This window comes from Filicampus tigris, chromosome 14, assembly GCF_054856515.1.
Source record: "Filicampus tigris isolate MCC_2025a chromosome 14, RoL_Ftig_1.0, whole genome shotgun sequence".
Lineage (NCBI taxonomy): Eukaryota > Metazoa > Chordata > Actinopteri > Syngnathiformes > Syngnathidae > Filicampus > Filicampus tigris.
The window spans coordinates 21,169,054-21,188,928 of NC_141230.1; the positions used below are offsets into that span (position 1 = coordinate 21,169,054).

The 19,875-nt window shown below is 44.5% G+C and overlaps 1 protein-coding gene across 1 annotated transcript in view; it reads left to right on the forward strand.

Annotated features, from left to right (window-relative positions):
- lrp1bb (low density lipoprotein receptor-related protein 1Bb) overlaps positions 1 to 19,875 on the forward strand; it is a 213,756-nt gene that overhangs the window by 146,290 nt on the left and 47,591 nt on the right. The window contains exons 36-51 of the mRNA XM_086052142.1: positions 285 to 419; positions 590 to 719; positions 1,585 to 1,711; positions 1,833 to 1,984; positions 3,822 to 3,946; positions 4,096 to 4,467; positions 8,933 to 9,122; positions 10,077 to 10,281; positions 12,045 to 12,237; positions 13,148 to 13,273; positions 13,636 to 13,764; positions 13,879 to 13,998; positions 15,481 to 15,594; positions 15,810 to 15,959; positions 16,715 to 16,837; positions 19,621 to 19,740. Coding sequence (XP_085908268.1) covers positions 285 to 419; positions 590 to 719; positions 1,585 to 1,711; positions 1,833 to 1,984; positions 3,822 to 3,946; positions 4,096 to 4,467; positions 8,933 to 9,122; positions 10,077 to 10,281; positions 12,045 to 12,237; positions 13,148 to 13,273; positions 13,636 to 13,764; positions 13,879 to 13,998; positions 15,481 to 15,594; positions 15,810 to 15,959; positions 16,715 to 16,837; positions 19,621 to 19,740 — 2,511 coding nt within the window. The remainder of the gene's footprint in view (positions 1 to 284; positions 420 to 589; positions 720 to 1,584; positions 1,712 to 1,832; positions 1,985 to 3,821; positions 3,947 to 4,095; positions 4,468 to 8,932; positions 9,123 to 10,076; positions 10,282 to 12,044; positions 12,238 to 13,147; positions 13,274 to 13,635; positions 13,765 to 13,878; positions 13,999 to 15,480; positions 15,595 to 15,809; positions 15,960 to 16,714; positions 16,838 to 19,620; positions 19,741 to 19,875) is intronic.

Sequence of the window (19,875 nt, forward strand, 5' to 3'; positions counted from 1 at the left end):
TGTGGATTTCATCACCAAAAAATGGTCAACAATGATTTTACCAACACCACGTTTCGCGCCGCCGTTTTTTTTTTTTTTCCACCTCTGCCAACTTGAAAGTGCTGCGGATGTACCGTGTGTGCATTTCCACCGTCAGCCTTTATTGTCCCTCCACAAGATTTGGTGAAATGGGCCATGCTGTAATAAAAAGTGTTTTCATGAGCTGCATTGTTTGAGGGCACAAATATGTTGGAGGCAATCTCATCCATCATCTGATCTTGCTGTGTCATTAACTCCTTCTTCAGGGAATGACACCGTGTACTGGACCGACATGGGCCTGAACAGAATATCCCGGGCAAAACGGGATCAGACCTGGAGGGAGGACATCGTAACTTCCGGCATTAGCAGGGTGGAAGGCATTGCTGTAGACTGGATGGCTGGTGAGTGTTAGGACTCTGGTGACCTTGAATGCCGTTTATCAACTGAGTAGGAATTCCATTTCTTGATGTATTTTTGGGCCTTTTGTTGTAGATGCATGTCTTGGTTTGTAGTCGAACCTACACGACAGAATATGTCGGAATGATTTCAGTATTTCTTTGCCTTTACATAGGGAACCTTTACTGGACAGACCATGGTTTCAATCTTATCGAAATCTCTCGCTTGAATGGCGCCTACCGCTCCGTGGTTATATCAGAGGGTCTGGATCAGCCCCGAGGCATCGCTGTCCACCCTCAGAAGGGGTAGGTAATATTTTGTGTGGGTCCACCCTATCTCTGCGATATGGGATATTGTTTTGGGTTGTTGTTATAGCAACCACGTTATTCCAAAGCCATGTTTGATAAGTTACTGGCACTGTTATCGGTATTGCTATTGCTTATAGGGAATACCTGAAACAAATATTTTATATTATTATTATATATTTTTTTTTTATGAAGTTATTTGCACAGTTTCCAGAGGTGGGTCTTTTATTAAATTTCGCTGGTCTGTCATTTGCCATCCGTCAGCGGCCAGGGTAACCGTCCGTCATTCGTCAGTCCGTCATTTTTATAAGGTGTCCCGTCAATCGTTAGCAAAACGGGCATCTGTCAGTGACGGGTCCGTCAGTCTGACAGAATGCCCGCCTCTGTTAATCTCAGGCGCATTTTTTTTTTTTTTTGTCTCTCTGAAATGTCCTTGGAGGCCAAAAGTTAGCACCGAGGCCTGACCTGGATTCATATTGAAGTTATGGAGAGTCTTTGTAATCATGTGCAAGCACTTTGGGTGTGTGGGTTTTTTTTTTTTTTTTTTCAATGTCATAAAATGAGTTTGAAATTATTTTTTTGTGGTATCATGGGGCATATTCTCAGTTTAAACTCGATATAGGCAATACAAAAATATTATGGGAGTCGTCAATTACTTGTTGCTTTGGCAATCCGTGGGCGAGATTACTGGACACACTTGCACGGCTTCGGGCATATTTTGTACTGAAATACGTCACGCACATGCAACATATTTGTACAGTTTTGTATGTTCAGTGCTTTGCTAAATGTCTCACTGTCTTTGCACACCAAAATATCTGTATGGCAACCAGTCCAATCTCTCTTTCTTTGTTGCCTTGCTTGCCAGGTATCTCTTCTGGACTGAGTGGGGCCAGAACCCGTGCATTGGCCGCTCCCGCTTGGATGGCTCAGACCAAGTCACCTTGGTCAACTCGGGCATTATGTGGCCCAACGGCATTTCTATAGACTATGAGGTAAACTCCATCGATTCCATACGGCAGAGACTCTTTCTGTCCTGACCTCATCTTGCCTTTTTGTGGCGCGGATACATCTGCATCGCTTGTGTCTAATATACATTTTAAAATTGCTTCTCAGGAAAATACATTATACTGGTGTGACGCCCGTACCGATAAGATCGAAAGGATCAACCTTGAGACAGGTGAGAGCCGGGAGATAATTCTGTCCTCGGCCAATGTAGACCTGTTCTCGGTGGCTGTGTTTGGGCCTTACATCTACTGGGCTGACAGGTACGACGCGCCGGTTTCCCTGCAAAGTCTGCCGCACTAAGCTGATATTAAGCCTCCACTTTAAAGGTTTTGTGCAAAGCTAAGGCGCTAAGGATGTCCTGATCAAGAGTGTAGCCTTTTAATAAAGGTTATCTCCAGATCATGAGCCTGATACTTTTGTTTACGTCGCAGCAGAAGATTGCAGTATTGATTCAGTATGACTGAATGTTATGTGTGCATGTTATCTGCAACACAGAGAAACAGACTTGAGTGTAAAACAACCCACAGACAGTGTACCGCAGCGGCAAATAGTGTTCTGTATCTCATCTTGCTTTTTGTATGGTTTAGTGCAAATATCGTTTTGATTCAATATAGATAATTGTTTATAGGGTGTTACTCAGATCTGATTAATTTGGCCCGATGCACACCAAGCGATGTGGCCGAACGTGCCTGAAGTGGACCGTTGCGCAAAACAATATTCTTTTTCCTCTGCAATGAATGACTAATATTACTTGGCGGCTTACTGAGGAGCGTACTTCTCTACAGTATGTATTTGTATTACACTGCCCCTGGTGGCCAAGGTGCCCACACCAGAAGGGGCAGCACAATGTCCATTGAACTGAAGCAAAAAATTCCTAATAATGGGCAAACACTGTTTGATTCTTTACATTCTGATGAATTTTGCCATTACTGTATGTTTCAGTACAATATCATAGAGTGCTATTTCCTTGATGAAAAAGCACATTACAAATATGTTTGTTGTTTTGGGGGGAGGAGGCTAAAACCGATGAATGGCTTTTCCATTCATTTCAATTCATTTTTGATGGGCTGTTTCATCTGCCATGTTGCGTTCACCGGCGATTCAAATTTGTATTCCAAGCAAAACTAGTCACTGGTCAAAACTAGTTGCCGAACCCGAAGCGTTCAATCCGGTCGGGCCGTGTCGCTGACGCGTTCAATCCGGTCGGGCCGCTCGGCGTGCGGCGGGCCTTCATATCATTTCTTACGATCACGTCTAAATGTATTTTTATTTAGGGGCAAAATGATCGCATTGTAGATCAAGTTTAGTGAGTGGGCTTTTCATTCCAGCGCTGGAACTTAGCTGACCTCCCGCAAGGTCTGTTCCATAAATCCAACTGGAGAAGAGCAAATAGAAGCAGTTTGGAAAATGGCAAAAAAAATATTGTCAGGGGTCAGCCTTTCACATCCATTACAGCCAACTAGAAAACTGTGAGAAGCCTTTTTTTTTTTTTTTTTTTTTTTGTTCTGAAGAAATATCCAGTTATTATAAACCCGTCGCTGTGGAAGCGTCTTCGCTTATCTGTTTGACGGCAGTCATTGTTTACAGGCTTCCATTCGATTGTGCCTCTATTGACATCAAAACCTCCATCCGTAGCCGTATCCTCAAAGGACATGATGTGTCATTATTTGGTTGTCCTTAAGGCCATCATTTGGAGGCTCAGCAGAATTGATTTTTGCGTTTACATGCCTGTATTGTCTTGAATCCAGCCGCTCACAAGGTTAGTCTGCAGCGACAGCTAAGTGCCTCTTGTGAAAAAAAGGGGATTTATTGCGCTCTTCTTCTCAACTATTCCTATTCCATGTTCAAACGGTATGGTGGCTATATTGGCTCTTACTTTGGTGCTATGATCTTTCTATCTCGATAATACCGTCATGACCCCGCAATGAAACACACACACACACACACACACACAAAAAAATCAATAAAAAAAAAAAAGCCAGAATGCAGCTGTGGAAATATATCTTCTTCATGGAAAGTCCAATCACTTTTTCACCCCCCCCCCACCCAACCCCCCACCATACCCCCCCCCCCCCCCGCCCCGACTCTGCGCTCCAGGGCCTTCTCCAACGGTTCAATCCGACGAGGCTTGAAGACTGACAGCAGCGAGGCCGTGACAATGAGGAGTGGCCTCGGGGTCAATTTGAAGGGTGTGACAGTCTTCACTCGAAGCAGAGAGAAAGGTTGACAATTTCACTGGGCTCACGTATCGATTCACAAAATGACTGCCCTATAACTCTTTTTCAGGAGGTCATTTTAAAATAGCCGTTTGTGAAAATGCATAGCTGTACAATATGATTCAGTTTGCCCCCTTCAACGGTTTGTCCTCTAGGTTCGAACCCATGCGCCAGGAACAATGGCGGTTGCCGCCAGCTGTGCTTTCACGTGGGCAGCGGCCGTCGAACCTGCTCGTGCGCCCACGGGCGCTTATCGGAAAACGGCTTTTCCTGCGAGCGCTACGAAGGTTATCTCCTCTACTCTGAGAGAACGACTCTGAAAAGCATCCACCTCTCGGATGAGAACGACCTCAACTCGCCGGTCCGGCCTTTTGAAAACGCGGCTCTTTTCAAGAATGTCATAGCCTTGGCATTTGACTACAATCAGCAGATGCTTGGCACCAATCGCATCTTTTTCAGCGATGTGCACTTTGGCAACATCCAGATGATCAATGACGACTGGACAGGACACTCCGTGATTGCAGAGAGTAAGTGTTCATTCATGTTCGCCGGGTTGCTTGTTGCTTTGCAACCTTGACAAGGAAGTCATGTTTTTGTCTGTTCATGACGATTATTTGAAAATGTTGAATTGTAAAATGTATTCTTGTGCATTCTTAACCAATGCAAAGTGTCGAAAAGAGCTATTAACTCGCAACGTAAAACGCTGCCTCTTCCGCACTCCGCGACAGCCGTGCAGCATTATGTTGCCTAAGTCTGGAGAGAAAAAATCTTGAAAAGTAGTTATTTTTAAAATGCGAGAATTCCGCCTGACAGTGACGATATGCTGATAGAACTTTTTGCGAGTAGTGTGTCGGATCCGTCAAAAACCGACAACCCCTTTCCTGACTAGAGTGGAAGTCAACCCCAATTTTTTTCTTTCCAAAATTTGGATTTTTGATTGGTCGTTGATTGGCCATGAGTAACCGTGATGACATTTTCAGTCGACAGAAGTGGCAAAATGGCCGCCCCTTGAGATGGCTAAAAACAGATGGATTTCGCTTCTTAACTCATATTCCACAAATGCAATATTTTATCAGAATGCCTTTCAACTAGTATTTTTGCATTGAACATATTCTTGAAAAAAATATATGTTTGGGTTGACTTCCCGCTTTGATAACAATTGTGCTTGACCAATGAGTGACTAGCATTGCAGTGTAACCATTTGTTGTAATTGTGATGTCATCCAAGCTCTTGTGGTATTCCTTCACAAACGAGACCTCCAAAGTAATTTTATGTGACATGTAGGCTCCATCATATCAGGTTCTATCATAAAAGGCCAACTTGTCAGCTCGCTGTGTTTTGCAATACCGCTTTCTTTTGCAAGTGTCAGTTTCGCGTTGACGAGAACACGGCTCGAGTCAAAAGAGCAGCGGAAATCTCTTCTGCTAGTCTGGATCCTCTGCAATTGGATGACGTTCCCCCCGGGAACAAAGCTCAGCACTGGCCAAATCTACACGTACAACCCTTCACACACACACCCAGAGCAGGAAGCTGGCAGAGCGTTGCTGATCCCCTCCTTCACACAACCTCAACTCAGCTGATGCTGCGTTATCAGCCGATTGAATGGACGTTATCTCCTCATTCTTGAAGCATTGCGTTCCAAAGAAGCGCACACACCTTCATGATACTTTCACACCATCTCGTACAACGTAAATAGTCAATTGGGAAACGGTTCTTAACATTTAAAGCATGACTATCCAGGATGAGCATTGCAGATATCGATATCGTCCTAATTGCAGATTTCTGAATAGCTGGAATTTGTATTCAAGATAACGTAATTGTGACTCGTCGAAATGACAGATCTATGATTCAGTTTTGCCTGGTCAAAAGTGGCATACAATGCCATTTTGCCAAGTTGATTTTGGATGAGATTGTAGATACCTGGAATTGATTAAAAGATATCTTGATTTGGTCATAATCGAATTGAACGGATCTCAACCTGAAGGATATCTGCAACTCGATTAGAGCTAGTGTATCTGTCATGACAAACAGATACACGTGAATGGCAAAAACGTGGCGTCATTTGTCGCAGGTGTAATGATGTTGCACATGCCGCACCTGAAATTTGTGGATCGAAAGAATGTCGTTACGGAATATCGGAAATATTATTTTTGCGTCTGCCATACATAGTTCCCGTACGGCATAGAAAATTACAGCCTCTATTGTCTTGTTTTATAAATGTTTTATATTGTACGAGTTTGTCCCGAGGGACTAAGCAAGCCACATCAAATTAAGATAAAGGTTTATCGGTAAAGAGAAAAATACTCTTACTGGCCCCATTTAGCTTTTCCTTCCCCCGCTGGGCATCGTTTTTCAATCGGCAAACAGCTTTGATATTTTGTAAAACCCGCATTTGTCCGCGGAACTTCTGCCGGCATCCCGTCATTAATGCGAGGGGCAGATGTTAATCATGCATATTTCCCTAATTAATCTCCACGTCCCCCAATAATTAATCCTTCAACCCACCAACAATTTGTGGCAAAGTCGGCCAGATGGCTTTTATTGCAAACTATTAATTAGCGATCAGCTGACTCAGTCCGTGTCGCGGAGCTTTTGGGTTTGTGGGTTCCGTGCTGAGAATGTACATGCAAACTTTCTAGTGAGCGCCGTGTCATTCTGCGGTAAAACACGTTTCCTCTGATGCCGCGCAGTCATTAGATGTCATGCGAATCCAAGCATCTAAATTTAGCTCCTTTACTGTTGTTTGTCATCAGTAACGCTCGGCACTGTCGTAGACAGAATGCGCACATTCAAGTAGCTTAATCCCTTGGCCTTTCTCGTGTTCCTACTAATGAAAGCGTTTCTGTTTTTATAACAACAAACACATGTTCCACTGGATGAAATAAGTCATGTCAACACGCTTGCCGGCTCAGTGCGGATGCATGTTTTGCGAATTGTTCAAAAGCCATAAATATAATTGAATAGCCGTGAAATTTGACGGCTCAAGTTTCTCTGCCTTTATCGAATCTTTGAGGCGCAATTAATGTGCTGCCTTTGTTGAGTAAATGCGCATGGTGGAATGGCCATTTTCTGTTTTAATAAGGCTTGCTATCGTAAGCAATGGGCATCTTTGCAATGTCAATCCGACTTTACTGCCGGGTAAATGTTCTCAAGACAAAGTTGTTGTTGTTTTGGTTGGAATTTTGACAGGTGCAAGGTTACTGCTGTTGTTGCTGCTGTTTTCTTTTGTTTTGTTTTGTGTTGTGTGTTTGCCTTATTCACTTCTTTTCCACTGGAAACGGTTGCTCAAAGATTTGTCCCACATAAATGACAACAATTCGGCAGGAAGCCAAGGGGAGTAAGAAATGTTCAGACTTGTGATGAACAAAAATAAATGGGGAATGCAATCGGCGTAATTCCCATGGTGACCTCGCATTACCGACCTGAGTTGTCTATAATGATGTATTTACAAAATCCCTGGATTTGTTTTTACATTTTGTTAGTCCCGCAAGCTTCTTTTTTGTTGCTTTTTCTTTTTGACACATTATTTAATTCCCAACCGGATAATACAAGAATCCTAATTACAGAAGTCAGAGTGTACGTTTTGGTTTGGCCTGGACAGGGACATGCGCTCTACTGCAACTGTCATTTGTGTACAATTTCTTCGCACAACAACAGATTTGCCCCCTCGCTGTGTTTAATTTATTTTTAGACCACAAGTCGTGTAGATATAATCCAATCCCAAGTGCCATTTGAGACATGCTGACACTTGCGTAAGACAGGTGTGAACTAGAAAGTCATAATCAGAACATTCGCAAAGCAGCATTTATGCTTGCTATGTTTGCTCACCATATTATTTTCAGTTTAAACATGAAACGGTTTGGGGGTCAACAATATGGTCCACTGGAAGGTTTTTTTTGGGCACATTTTCGCACAATCTGGTTGAAAATATGTTGGATTGCGAAAGTCCATTGCAGTGCCAAGTAAGTGTCCATCCCGCACGCTGAGACTTGAGTTGTTACTTTGCAGCAAACACGAAGGAAAGTCATCCAAACTCAAATGGAGTCGGCCATCTGCTGCAAACAAAGTCAATGTTTCCAACTCAAATCTTGTGGCCTTAAATTGAGATAGACCATACTGTAATTACCCAAAACACAAGGGTGCTATTTTCACCCATCTGTCCGTGTAAAAAAAAAAAAAAAAAAGCAGCTTTGGAGCACACTAACTACGTAGTTGGAAGGTGAATGATTGAAGGATGGAAGGAAGATGTCTCCGCTGTCCGCTGAACTGTCATTATGGAGCTCCTGTTGGTAGGAGATGACCATGACCTTTCAGACATGCTGTTCCAAATGCGTGAAAATTATCAGCCTCTTTCCGAATGGAGACATGCACTTGCACGTTTGTTGGTTGTCCAGCCATTCCATCTCAAGTGCTCGCTCTTATTAGGGTTGCAAGTAGTGAGCTGTCAATCAATTAAATTACCACTTCTACGACCTGGAAAAATGTCCCCCGGGGTCGTCGCAGGGCTTTTCCACACTGTGACAACGAGGCGCTCTAAAGCGGCTGTGCCACCATAAAGCCTCTGTCATCATGCTGGCTGTCAAATCAGACTTTTTAAAAACATCAGACCCTCTTCGCCCTTCGGTCTTTCTCTGCGTGTCATGCGCTCGCTCAGACAACGAGGCACTCTAAAAGCGGCCACACCGGCAGACAATCTGAAGGCCAGCTGGCTGCATGTTGCACTTATGCTGAACGACCACTGATGTAGAGGAAGGTGGGGAGGCGGCGACGCATGCTGGAGTTGAAAGTGCGACTTTCAGTCGTATAATCAGCTAAATGTAAATGCTGAACAAACTGTTGAACGCCACATGCCCACCATCATTCTCAGTCTTTGCACATGTTTTCAGACATTTCCTTGAAACACATACAATGTACTGTATTGAGAAACAAATCTCGGAATTCACTTTTTCAAGGTCTTGAAGGGAAGTGAACAACTTAGTTTTGCTGTTACAGGCGTGGGCTCGGTAGAGGGCCTGGCATACCACCGAGCCTGGGACATGCTGTATTGGAGCAGTTCCACCACCTCCACAATCAGCAGACAAACCATCGAGCAGAGAGGAGTTGCTGCTCTTGCCCGGGAGGCTGTCGTTACTCTTTCTGAGGAAGACCACCCACATGCCTTGGCTCTGGATGAGTGTCAAAAGTCAGTAGCGCTTCTTTTGTCCAAATCTGCCCCCATCGTTGCACAGTGCTTGAGGTCTGTCGGAAAAGTTCCAGGACTGGTGTCACAAAAATATATTGCCGCAACCCAAACTGCAAGTTTGCCTCTTCAATACGGGCCGGACAAGCGTGTCTATAAATGATTGCTGATAGTTATGACGGCTTCACAAAGGCCAGAGCATCTGACAATTCCTGGCCGAGAAGAACATATCGGCCAAATAACGGCTCGTATTGCAAACTGGATCTTTTCCGACACACCGCATGTAGAGTGGAATATGATTGAATTGTTCTTATTTAAAAAAAAAAAGATTACCCTTTATGTCGCATCTAAATTTAATCGCAAATACAAAAACAATATTTTTCTCTTGTGTGTGTGGGAAGTAGTCTTCCCCTTTGCTACTATCACCTTGTGAGATTTTTTTTTTTTGTTTGTACAAGAGACTGAGATGCAAGATGTGTTGTTTAGGTTTGTAAGCACCTTTAGTGTTTCGTCTTTTTATTTCCTTTCCTTTTTTTGACAATTTGGTTGTGATTTTTATCTTGGGACCTCACAGGAGCTTGAAGCCTTGATGGACCCTTGATGAGCAGTTATTTATCTTCTTAAATGTCTCTCCCAAAGACTCACTGGCCCTCTTGCAGAGCTAATAAAACCAAGATATGAATCACTTTTTTTTTTTTTTTTTTTTTACACGATGCAGGTGTTATTTGTTTGTATTTTTAACACCATCTCAAAACCTGCGATGCGTATCGGTTTATTATCCCATTGAAAAGAATTCCCCGGTGAATTGTAATTTAGCAGACTGGTTGTGCGGTTTGCCTCGTTTGGAATTTGACTTGGAAGACGCAACGGGGCGAAACAGCGTAACGCTTCTTTCCTCATTGCTCTCGTGCTGAGAAGGAGAAGCGCTTGGTTCAACTCGTGCTCGCCCGTTTTCAGCCTGATGTTTTGGAGCAACTGGAACGAGCAGAGAGCCAGCATCATGAGGTCCACCTTGTCGGGCAACAACGTGAGGATTATCGTCAGCGCTGACATCCTGACACCCAACGGACTGACCATTGATCACAAAGCAGAGAAGCTCTACTTTTCCGACAGAGGCCTTGGCAAAATCGAGAGATGTGATTTCGACGGATCCGGCAGATATGTGAGTCTGAATACACAGCTGGACAGTAAACGATCCCATGTGATATTTCATGAACATGTACTAGATTGATAGGTCTAAGCTCACCCTCTTGGCCCCACCCTCTGCACACACGTGGTTTCAAACCCTGATTTAAAATCTTAACTCATCTTTGAAACCATACTAGCCATAATTTGAAACCCTAACTCAAGTTGAATCCCCACTTTGGAACCTTAACTGGCGTTTGAAAGTCGAGGCCCTAAGCCCCGCCTGGGGCCACCGGCCATCGGCCTCCCTCTCTGCGCGCCCCCGGCAAGATGGAGTTGAGAGAAAACAGCAAATTGGGCTGTCTCGCATGTGCCACGCGTCATGGGGTGGATTTTCAGCGTTTTGTCTGTTTTGCTTGATCTAACATTGCAAGATGTAGCGCGCTGGCCTTTGAAGGAATGTGTCAAATATTCCCTTAATATGTGTACACTCCAATGTATGGCATTCCGATTGGGTTTGCAAGCTCTATATACAATATAGCGGGTCTGACGACACAATGTGCTTTTTCTTTTTTCTTTCTTTCTTTTTTTCTTTTTTTTTGCCAGGGTTGCGCATGTAGCCCAGCACCTTGGCCCATCTCAATTAGCAATCCATATGTTGACAGAGCCAGGTCAGCTAGAAAGCCTTCACCTTCGGGTCCCTACCTGGAACCTCCTGCAGCTTAATTCCCCTTAATGAAGGCTTTGCTACCAGATCGCCCAGGGGTGCATTCCAATTAAAATGTGTAAATTAAACCTGAAGTGGCTGATGCTCAACTGCGGCAGTTGACCAACCCACAGCAGCAGAAGCCTTAACATATGCCCCCCCCCCCCTCCTTTGTGTCAACAGAGGTGGCATTTTTAAAGGTTAACGCTCCTTGCCGCTTCATTATGAAAAGTGACCAGATTAAGGGAGAGAGCCAAGCAGTATTTCAAAAGGCTAACTACTAATCTCGTGCAGTGATACTATGTCGTAGCAGAAAGGCACCACTAGCCGGTCGCCAGGATATTCCGCCGCGCGTTTCTGCTGAATGACGCCCACTGTAAAGCAAAGGTTGAATGCGACATCAAATAATAAAGGCAAACCGTGTTAAATATCTCGTTTACATCAGCCGCACAAGGCATATGCCGTTGTGTGTAATGCTTCCCAACTGCCAAATAATTTCCCGGCAGTATGTTAGCCCATCTGGAGTGCGATGGTACCATCTACCTCCCCCCCCCCCCCCCCCCCCCCCCGCCCCTCCGTCACTGTCTCGCACTCGTCCCACGGCCAGTTGTTGCATGGGCTTCTTTAATCAACACCTGTCCTAATCATCCCAGTATGGCACAGGGCTAATGTGCCGCCGCTTACAAGCCTGTTCCGCTAATGGCAGCGACCGCAGAGCTGCTGGAGGCTGTGATCCTCCCACACAAGCTTGGAGAGTCCCACAAGGAGGAAGCTGATGGATTCCTTCCTCCCTGCCAATGACAGTGCAATTTACCCCCCTGCAACATCTGGGTTCAGCGTTCGTGCGGGGTGATGTGTTGATTAATGCAGGGAAACGTGACGATCCACATTAATTCCTTGGCACGCACGCGAAAATTTTCACGAGTGTGAACAGACGTCCGCGCCTTGTTTTGTGGACGAAAGAGAAAATGCTGAGAACGGAACATGATTTTGATGCGGGTCTTCCATATGAATCCGCCTATTGAATTCGCTTTCAGTCCCATTCCTGTCGTGATTATGACGCATGTCAATGACGCTTGTTATCAACCTTTCAGGTCGTTGTGAAGTCAGGCCAAGGGAACTTCTATGGACTGGCCATCTATGCAGATTTCATCTACTGGTCAGACTGGGCCCGGAGGTCGGTGCTGCGGTCCAACAAATATACGGGCGGCGACGTCAAGGTGCTCCGAGCAGACATACCCCATCAGCCCATGGGTATTATCGCCGTTGCCAGGGATACTAACAACTGTGAGTATTTACACAACCGGTGGTTGGGTGTAGTGGTGCTGCGATCGATGGGCCGATTTCTGTGGGGGAGTACGTGATGCTCATATGCTGATGGACGCCTTTCATTATCCAAAACGCCCGCTCACCCGCAGCTCGTACTTTGCGGCCTGCAGCCAACTAGATGCCGGCCTGCGTGCAGTGTGGCATCCCCTCCCCCTTTCCTTAACACTGCACCAAGAATATAATACAAAAAGCAGGACAGAATATCGTCAACATTTTTTACGAAAACTAAGGGATTCAAAATTGGAGCTTTTACTATATCTGCTTTTTTTTTTAATGTCAAATATGTGCCTCGTCGTCCTTTCCTTGGGAAACGCTGTAGATGACCGGAGATGTGCGACTATTCGTATGTATCCATCAATAATATTTTATGGCAATAATATCTTCCATATTATTACCATTCAATACTATTATAATATACTAAGATTTGTTGAGCGTTTGATTGACTTTCATACCGTGCACAATCGCATTAACATTTTACATGCATTTTTATGTTCAGTGTGGATCATTGTCGCCCGTGATATTTATTCACGCGTGAGATTCCAAACCGCATTTGGAAAAACATGCCAATGTATTTGAGTTTTGCCTCAGCAGCCGCACATGAATCGGATTGCAAAATCCCTTCCAGGACTCCTCTCCATTAGCTGTAAAGAATCACCTTTGGTGCTTATTAGACTGAAGAGGCATCAGGCACATTTGCCAAGAAAGGAAGAATGATCATTTATTATATTTGGAATATCAGCCGGTAACGCTGAGTTGATTGAAAACGAAAGCCACGAGGTCTCGCAGTAAGCCGGCGAACGGATGACGCGGCAACCAGGACGGCGTTCCCGCTTGTGGATGCTTAACGCGGCTTTGATTGTTTTGGAAGGTGAGCTCTCACCGTGTCAACATACGAACGGAGGCTGCGGTGACCTCTGTCTCCTGACCGCCCAAGGGAGGGTCAACTGCACTTGCCGCGGCGAACGCGTCCTCCTGGATGACAACAGATGTGTGTGTAAGTCCCACTCAATTATGCAGAGGCCACAATTGTTAGCCTGGAAAAGTATTTGCACGGGCAGATATTGATTTTGGTGGTACTCGTCGCGGATTAGTAATTTGGTCATGCATAGTTTAACCTTGGTGTTGACAGACCAAGGGTGGGTTGTTTCCCAGTTTGCCCACGCCTGGTTTACGCCATAAGAAGTGATTTTCAATTCTCACTCTCGAGTCAATAATGACCAAAAAAAAAAAAAAATCAACTTTATGCCGTTGTATGTAGCTAGTATGAGTTTGACTTCGGTTTATCATACTACGACACATTTCGCTCCATTGTTGAGCGTCCAGAGTTCTAATCGCGATGTCTTTCTCTCACCGCAGCGAAAAAGTCGTCTTGCAACATCCACGGCGAGTTTGAATGCGGGAATGGCGAGTGCATTAGCTACGAGCTAACCTGTGACGGAATTTCACACTGCAAAGATAAATCCGATGAGAAGATGCAGTACTGTGGTAAGAAACACGACAGTGACGTGAAGGATGAATTGATTGCAAACCTTCCGTGCAAATTGCCCTTTGCTAACGTCATGCCAAGGAAATCTAAACATTTCCTCGAAATATGCCCAGACAACAGGAACTGCCGTAAGGGTTTCAAGCCCTGCTACAACCAACGCTGTGTGGCCAACAGTCACTTCTGTGATGGGATCGATGACTGTGGGGATAACTCTGACGAAGCTTTCTGCGCCAGTGAGTCAATGCCGCTTGATCTCGTGTTCAAACGCCTCCGAGGGCAAGATCCAGCCACATTTATGCTTATATTATTACGAGCCACAAAAGCACATGCTGCGCTAAGCCTCTCTCTTTCTAATGAGTCCCGAGATTACAGAAGATGCTCAAAAGACGAGGCCCACCCTCGCCGGACACCCCCAAAAGCTGCTTTTGAATGTCTGCGCAATCCTTTTTGGTTCTACACCCAGCAGGCTGCCAGCTTTTTGTTTAGTTAGCAGTCTATGTAGCAGCAGGCCTGGGGAAGAGTCCCAACAAGTCGAGAATGCTCTTCTCTCTGTAAACAGCACTTGAAAAAAACGCCGCACAAGAGGAAGAAAGGAGATTTGCTCACATGAATTTCAAAGTACAGAAAATGCCATTTTATTCCTATCTGAATAATTCACCTGATTTGATATTAAATGTCAAGTACTGTTTTTTTTTTTTTGTTTTTTTTGATGATGATAAGTCGCTAAGTCGCTGCAGTCAAAAAAGCGCCGCTTCCTGATTGCTTTGATGGCGGTGAACAAGTTCTGGTTGGATTTGAAACTTCAGAAAAATCTGGCTTTTTAGTTTAAAATAACTGAGTTTAACTAAAATCCAGTGTTGCATTGTTGCCCAAGATCGAATCCTTCTCGGTTATTGTTGCGCCTTTTGCTGCTGTAAAGAGTCAATCCTCGTTGTGGCGGAAGCCGCATGTTAACTCGCAAAACGTCACACATTAGCTCCTATGACTGTTTCTGTCTTCTTCTTCCGTTTTTTTTTCTTTGAGTGGTTGGAAAATACTTTTTTTGTGGAAGGCGAGGGTAATGCACCAAAAGTAATGCCTACCGCCAAACCAAAGTAGAAGAAGAAGTAGTCACGACAACTAATGCGCGACGTATCGCTAGTTTAGCATGCGACTTCCGCCACAACAAAGATTGACTATTTACAGCACCAAAAGGCGCAATAACCAAGCAGGATTCTACCCATGGACACAATGCAATGCAGGTTTCTTGTTAAGGTAAGCCATTTTAAACTAAAAAGAACACGTTTTCCAGAGTTGCAAGCGCAAAGTTTCAACTCCAACGGAACTTGTTCACTGCCGTTTACACGATTAGAGAACGGGGATTTTGGGTGCCAGTCAGAGCTCTAATTTGAATATATACAGTCACACCTGAGTATCATTTGCAGGACCCGCCAAACTATGAAAAGAGTCCGAAAAATATGGTATTTGGAGATATTAAAAAGGTGCTATTGCAAGACTGTTATGCAAATGAAGCAATATCACATCGCTCGTGAGTTTACTTCACGACAGAGCATCCTGACATTCAACGTGGCTGCACAGACATCACATCCGACAGAGATTTGGAAGTAGCAGCTTGTACCAAAAGAGATGGGGTTTTTTTTTTCGATTATTGTTGTGTGCCGTACTTGTAATGCCAACCGTGTTATCCTTGTGAAATGCTAATTCTCTCCTCCCAGATGTCACATGTGGCTCATCAGAATTACCCTGCAAGGATGGGAGCTGTGTACCCGGCACCGCCTGGTGTAACCAGGTCATTGACTGCGCTGATGCCTCGGATGAGAAAAACTGCAGTGAGTCCTTAAGGCCGTGCTTTGCATGGCAGTTAAAAAGGAAACGTAAAGTCAAAGCTTTTCCTCCAGCGACAGAGCTGCGCTCTCAGTTGGATTCGTCCTGTGGAATATGTGCTTGTCACTCGGATCACAGAGAATAATGCCCCCGACAGCGAAGCTTACCTTTTACTGCCATGGTGACAGACAGTTTTTGTGCTCCCGTCTTTTGTATTCAGACCACACCGACTGCTCTCACTATTACAAGTTGGGGGTGAAAGAGAAAGATTTCATCAGGTGCAACTCCACTTCACTCTGCATCCACCCCTCGTGGGTCTGCGACGGCGCCAACGATTGCGGAGATTATGCCGATGAGGCCAACTGCCAGGGTGAGTCACTGGAAACAGACTTTGTAAGGGTTTTGACCCTTTCAAATTGACTGATTTTTCAGACACTGGCCAATTATCTTGCGTGTGAGCCTCTGAGTTCGGAGAATGTGTGGTCGAGGGTTTTATTTGAAACGTTTGCTTGAAGCGGAAGTCCACCCAAACGCTTTTTTTTCATCAATATGTTCCCAGCAGGCCCACTAGTTGAAACGCGGCGTTCCGATTCGTTTTGCGTTTGTGGAATATAAGTTAAGCAGCAAAATGCACTCGTTTTTAGCCATCTCCGGGGGCGGCCATTTTGTCTTCTGTCGCCTGAAAATGACTGCTCACAACTGCTCACAACGACTAATCACCGACGTGATTGCGGTAAACCAACAAATCACCGCCCTTTGCGTTGACTTCCTCTTTAAAGTCACTGTTTTTTCAACACATACGTTTTGTGCTGGCTGCCAGAAGAATAAGAAAGTACTGGTTCTGCCATTGATTTTTTTTTTTTTTCAAAAATGTCGTTTTTAACTTGAATTCCGCCAATACGTCAAGAAACGGTTTATCATAGTCACACGATCAGAAGCGCCACCATAGCACGGACTATAGCCGCCTCCACAGTCAGCGGGGGGGGAAAAAAACCTCGGAATGACAATGTACATAATTTATCTTCATTTAACAGCGATTAAGCGTGGGTTGCCGATACCTTGACTGCGGACGGCGATTTGAAGATCTACGCTAACGCCGGCTTCTTGTTTTTCTTGCTCATCAAGTTTCCCATGGTCAGAAGTGCGAGGAAGGCCACTTTTCATGTCCCAGTGGGAACTGCATCTCCAGTGTGTGGCTTTGCGACGGCCAGAAAGACTGCGAAGACGGCGCGGACGAATTCCAGTGCGGTAAACCAACAAATGTCGACTCACTGACCTGACGAATGTTGTTTCACAACAACGTTGGAAGATGGCACGTTGATCTTGCTATGGAATGGGAGCCCGGGGTTTTGTTCATTTACTCACATCCAGCCTGGCAAACAAGCATCACACAATGTGCAGTTTAATGAGGAGTGCGAGAGAGACGTGCAGTGATTATTCATATTGCCATTAGGCACTTTGTTTTGCTCTCTTGTATTCGAGGTGGGTCTCGCGGCTTCTTTTTTGAAAGTTCGAACTCAGAAGGAAGTGGTTCTCTGCCAGTCATTGCAAACTTCTCCGTAGTCGAACAATTCATCAGCCATCTGAACAGTGTGATATTGAAGAGCTACCTGAGCATGTCTCATCTTAAATCCACACAGTATGTAAGAAGCAGAGACACTATTGCCTCTTGCTGTAGATTGATATAATTTGCCTCCAGAATAGCCGATTTTTTTTTTTATTATTATCATTTTTTTGCATTGCTTTTGACTTGTTTGTTCAAAAATGATCATTGCGCATCCTTAGAGTCCCAAAGGTTTACAGGCTCTGTTCAGTTGAGCACGACTATTTAATTGGAGAGCTTGCATTACACCAGCATGCACTGCACTGGAGGGGAATCATTTTTTTCATATGTACTACGGCCCACTAGCCCCGGTTCAGCCACCTTTGGTCGGGCGGTTTAAATGGACCAGCATGACGAAACGGAGTGTGGTTCACTGTAGTTTAGCGTTAAATTGTTTTCAAATGTGTTCATTTGTGTTGTTTTGAGACACCAGCCGATGTGTTTTGCCGATGGTTTGCTCGCATTGGCGGCTTACAAAATATCCGCTTTCTACGCGGTACTGGCGGATACCCAATACATATTTGATTTTTGACCCGATTCTGATCTTTTTTTTTCTCTTTACGTGGATATGATGCCTATCACTGGTCAAACAAAGGAGACCAATATGATCAATCGCATCTCTCGCGCTGATTTGCTGAGGAATCCGACATACCTTGCCTGGTTTGCTTTCCTGTATGAGCCATGCCTTTGTTCACATTTCCGTCGCTAGGCAGCGGAAGGCAGTTCAGGGTTAGCATTTAATTGTCTTTGAGTTATCTGATATATCGTGTAAATTATTGTGGGGTGGGTGAGTGCATTACACAGGAGCATTTCCATTTCCTGGTTTTGTGGGAAACAATGACAGGTCGTTGCCTCTATCAGAATAGATATGAATTATTCCACAGCTCGTTCCGAATAGCATTTCGGGACAAGTAGACAATACGCCTATTCGCCAGCGTTAATTATCATATAAAAAGCTCCAGACACTGATAATCTGACTGCAAAGGCAAAGGGGTTTCAGGAAAATGTCATCGCCATTTCAAATAATTTCGAATTCCACATCCTCCTCGATGAAATAATCATTTGTCACTTGGCTGCGGATGATATGCTTTTCCACTCTATGCTGCGCTCTTCCACGCGAGAAAGGAAAGAATACTGCAGCTTTGATACATTTAACATGCGGCAGACCTGCTATTTTGTAATGCACTCGACGCGTCTGAAGTGCAAATTTTGTTTCACGTACAGCGAGTCGGCATAATCACGCTTTCCAGATTTAGCCATTTAGCATTCTTCTAAGCGATATTTATCTTACATCTTCACAGCCCAAGTCTGACAGCAAGCTAAATGTGCAATAAACACACACGCTTGCTTACACCCTTCACTAGCAGGATCCATATCCATAATTTCTCGTCCCGTCGTCTGACCCGCAGCGCGCTTCCTTCCTCTGCTCTCTCATCAAAGCTCTGTCAGACCTGGCATCCGAGAGAAAGCCACCGGTGAACGACTCCCCGGGGGAACGCGGAGTGACTTACAGGCGCCCGCTCAGCGCAGATAATGACGCTATGTGCATTTCGACACAATGATCACCACCGTGCCTTTCCATTAACCTCTCACTGTTTCCCATCAGCACTGGGTGCTTCTTAGCAAATAGATGAAAGGAAATTACCCCTCAATAATCAATTCTTTCGAGCTTTGATTTTAAAAAGTGTGTTGCCTAGTCCAGGGCCATCATCATTAGGTTGCCAAGCTATAGGAGCATATTTAATGATTCCCCTTTATTAGAATAAAATTTTTAAAAGTAACAAAGGCTAATGTGACAAAAAAAAAATTACTGTGATCTACCATTGCATTTTACTGCTGCAGTATAAAAACAACCGCATTTCTTTGCCTTGGGAAAGTCTGCTTAGCATAATGCTAGCAAACAAAGCAAAACACCATTGACAAGCTAACGGATAGCATCGGTGTTGCAGTGTTTAAGCAGTGGATATCTGAACACAAAAAGTGGTCGACAGATAACATCACAATACTCACAGGCATATATTCTTCCTCCTCTGCAAAGAACGACTGTGACTGCAGCTCACTGAGGAGTGGCCAGCTCAAGGAATTTGTCTGTATTACACTGCCCCGAGGTGGCCCTATTAGTAAAGAGAGTAAAACTAGATTTAAAGTCATTCCAAAAGCGTAAATGCAGTCTTTGATTTATGATTTGTAGCTATAAAATCTCCTGGTGGCCTAACGATACAGCACAGTAGTGCATGTGTTTATTGAGTTAAGTGGTGCCGATGTGCTTCTTCACAAAAGGCAAGGAAAAGTCAAACCAGGAACCAGGCCATTTGTTGTGTTTGATGAAAATAAAAAATAAAAACGCAGTCAGCCCTTTCAAGTGGGTATGCCAATTTATCCACAGTGTGCCATTGATTTTATTTGTTCCACTTTCTTGCTTCTGCAGACTCATCATGCTTGTGGAACCAGTTTGCCTGCTCCAAGAACAAGTGCATTGCCAAACAATGGCTTTGTGACGGCGAGAACGACTGTGACGACGGCCTTGACGAAAGCGTGCAGATCTGCGGTAAATGCCCTTTGACCTTTACCCACTGTTTCGCCACGAAAGGTCACACCGGCTGCAGTACAGGACGACGGACAGCTCCTTTTGTTCCTCAAGTAGAGCAAAAAAAAAAAACAATGTACCAAAATAAAGCAATCT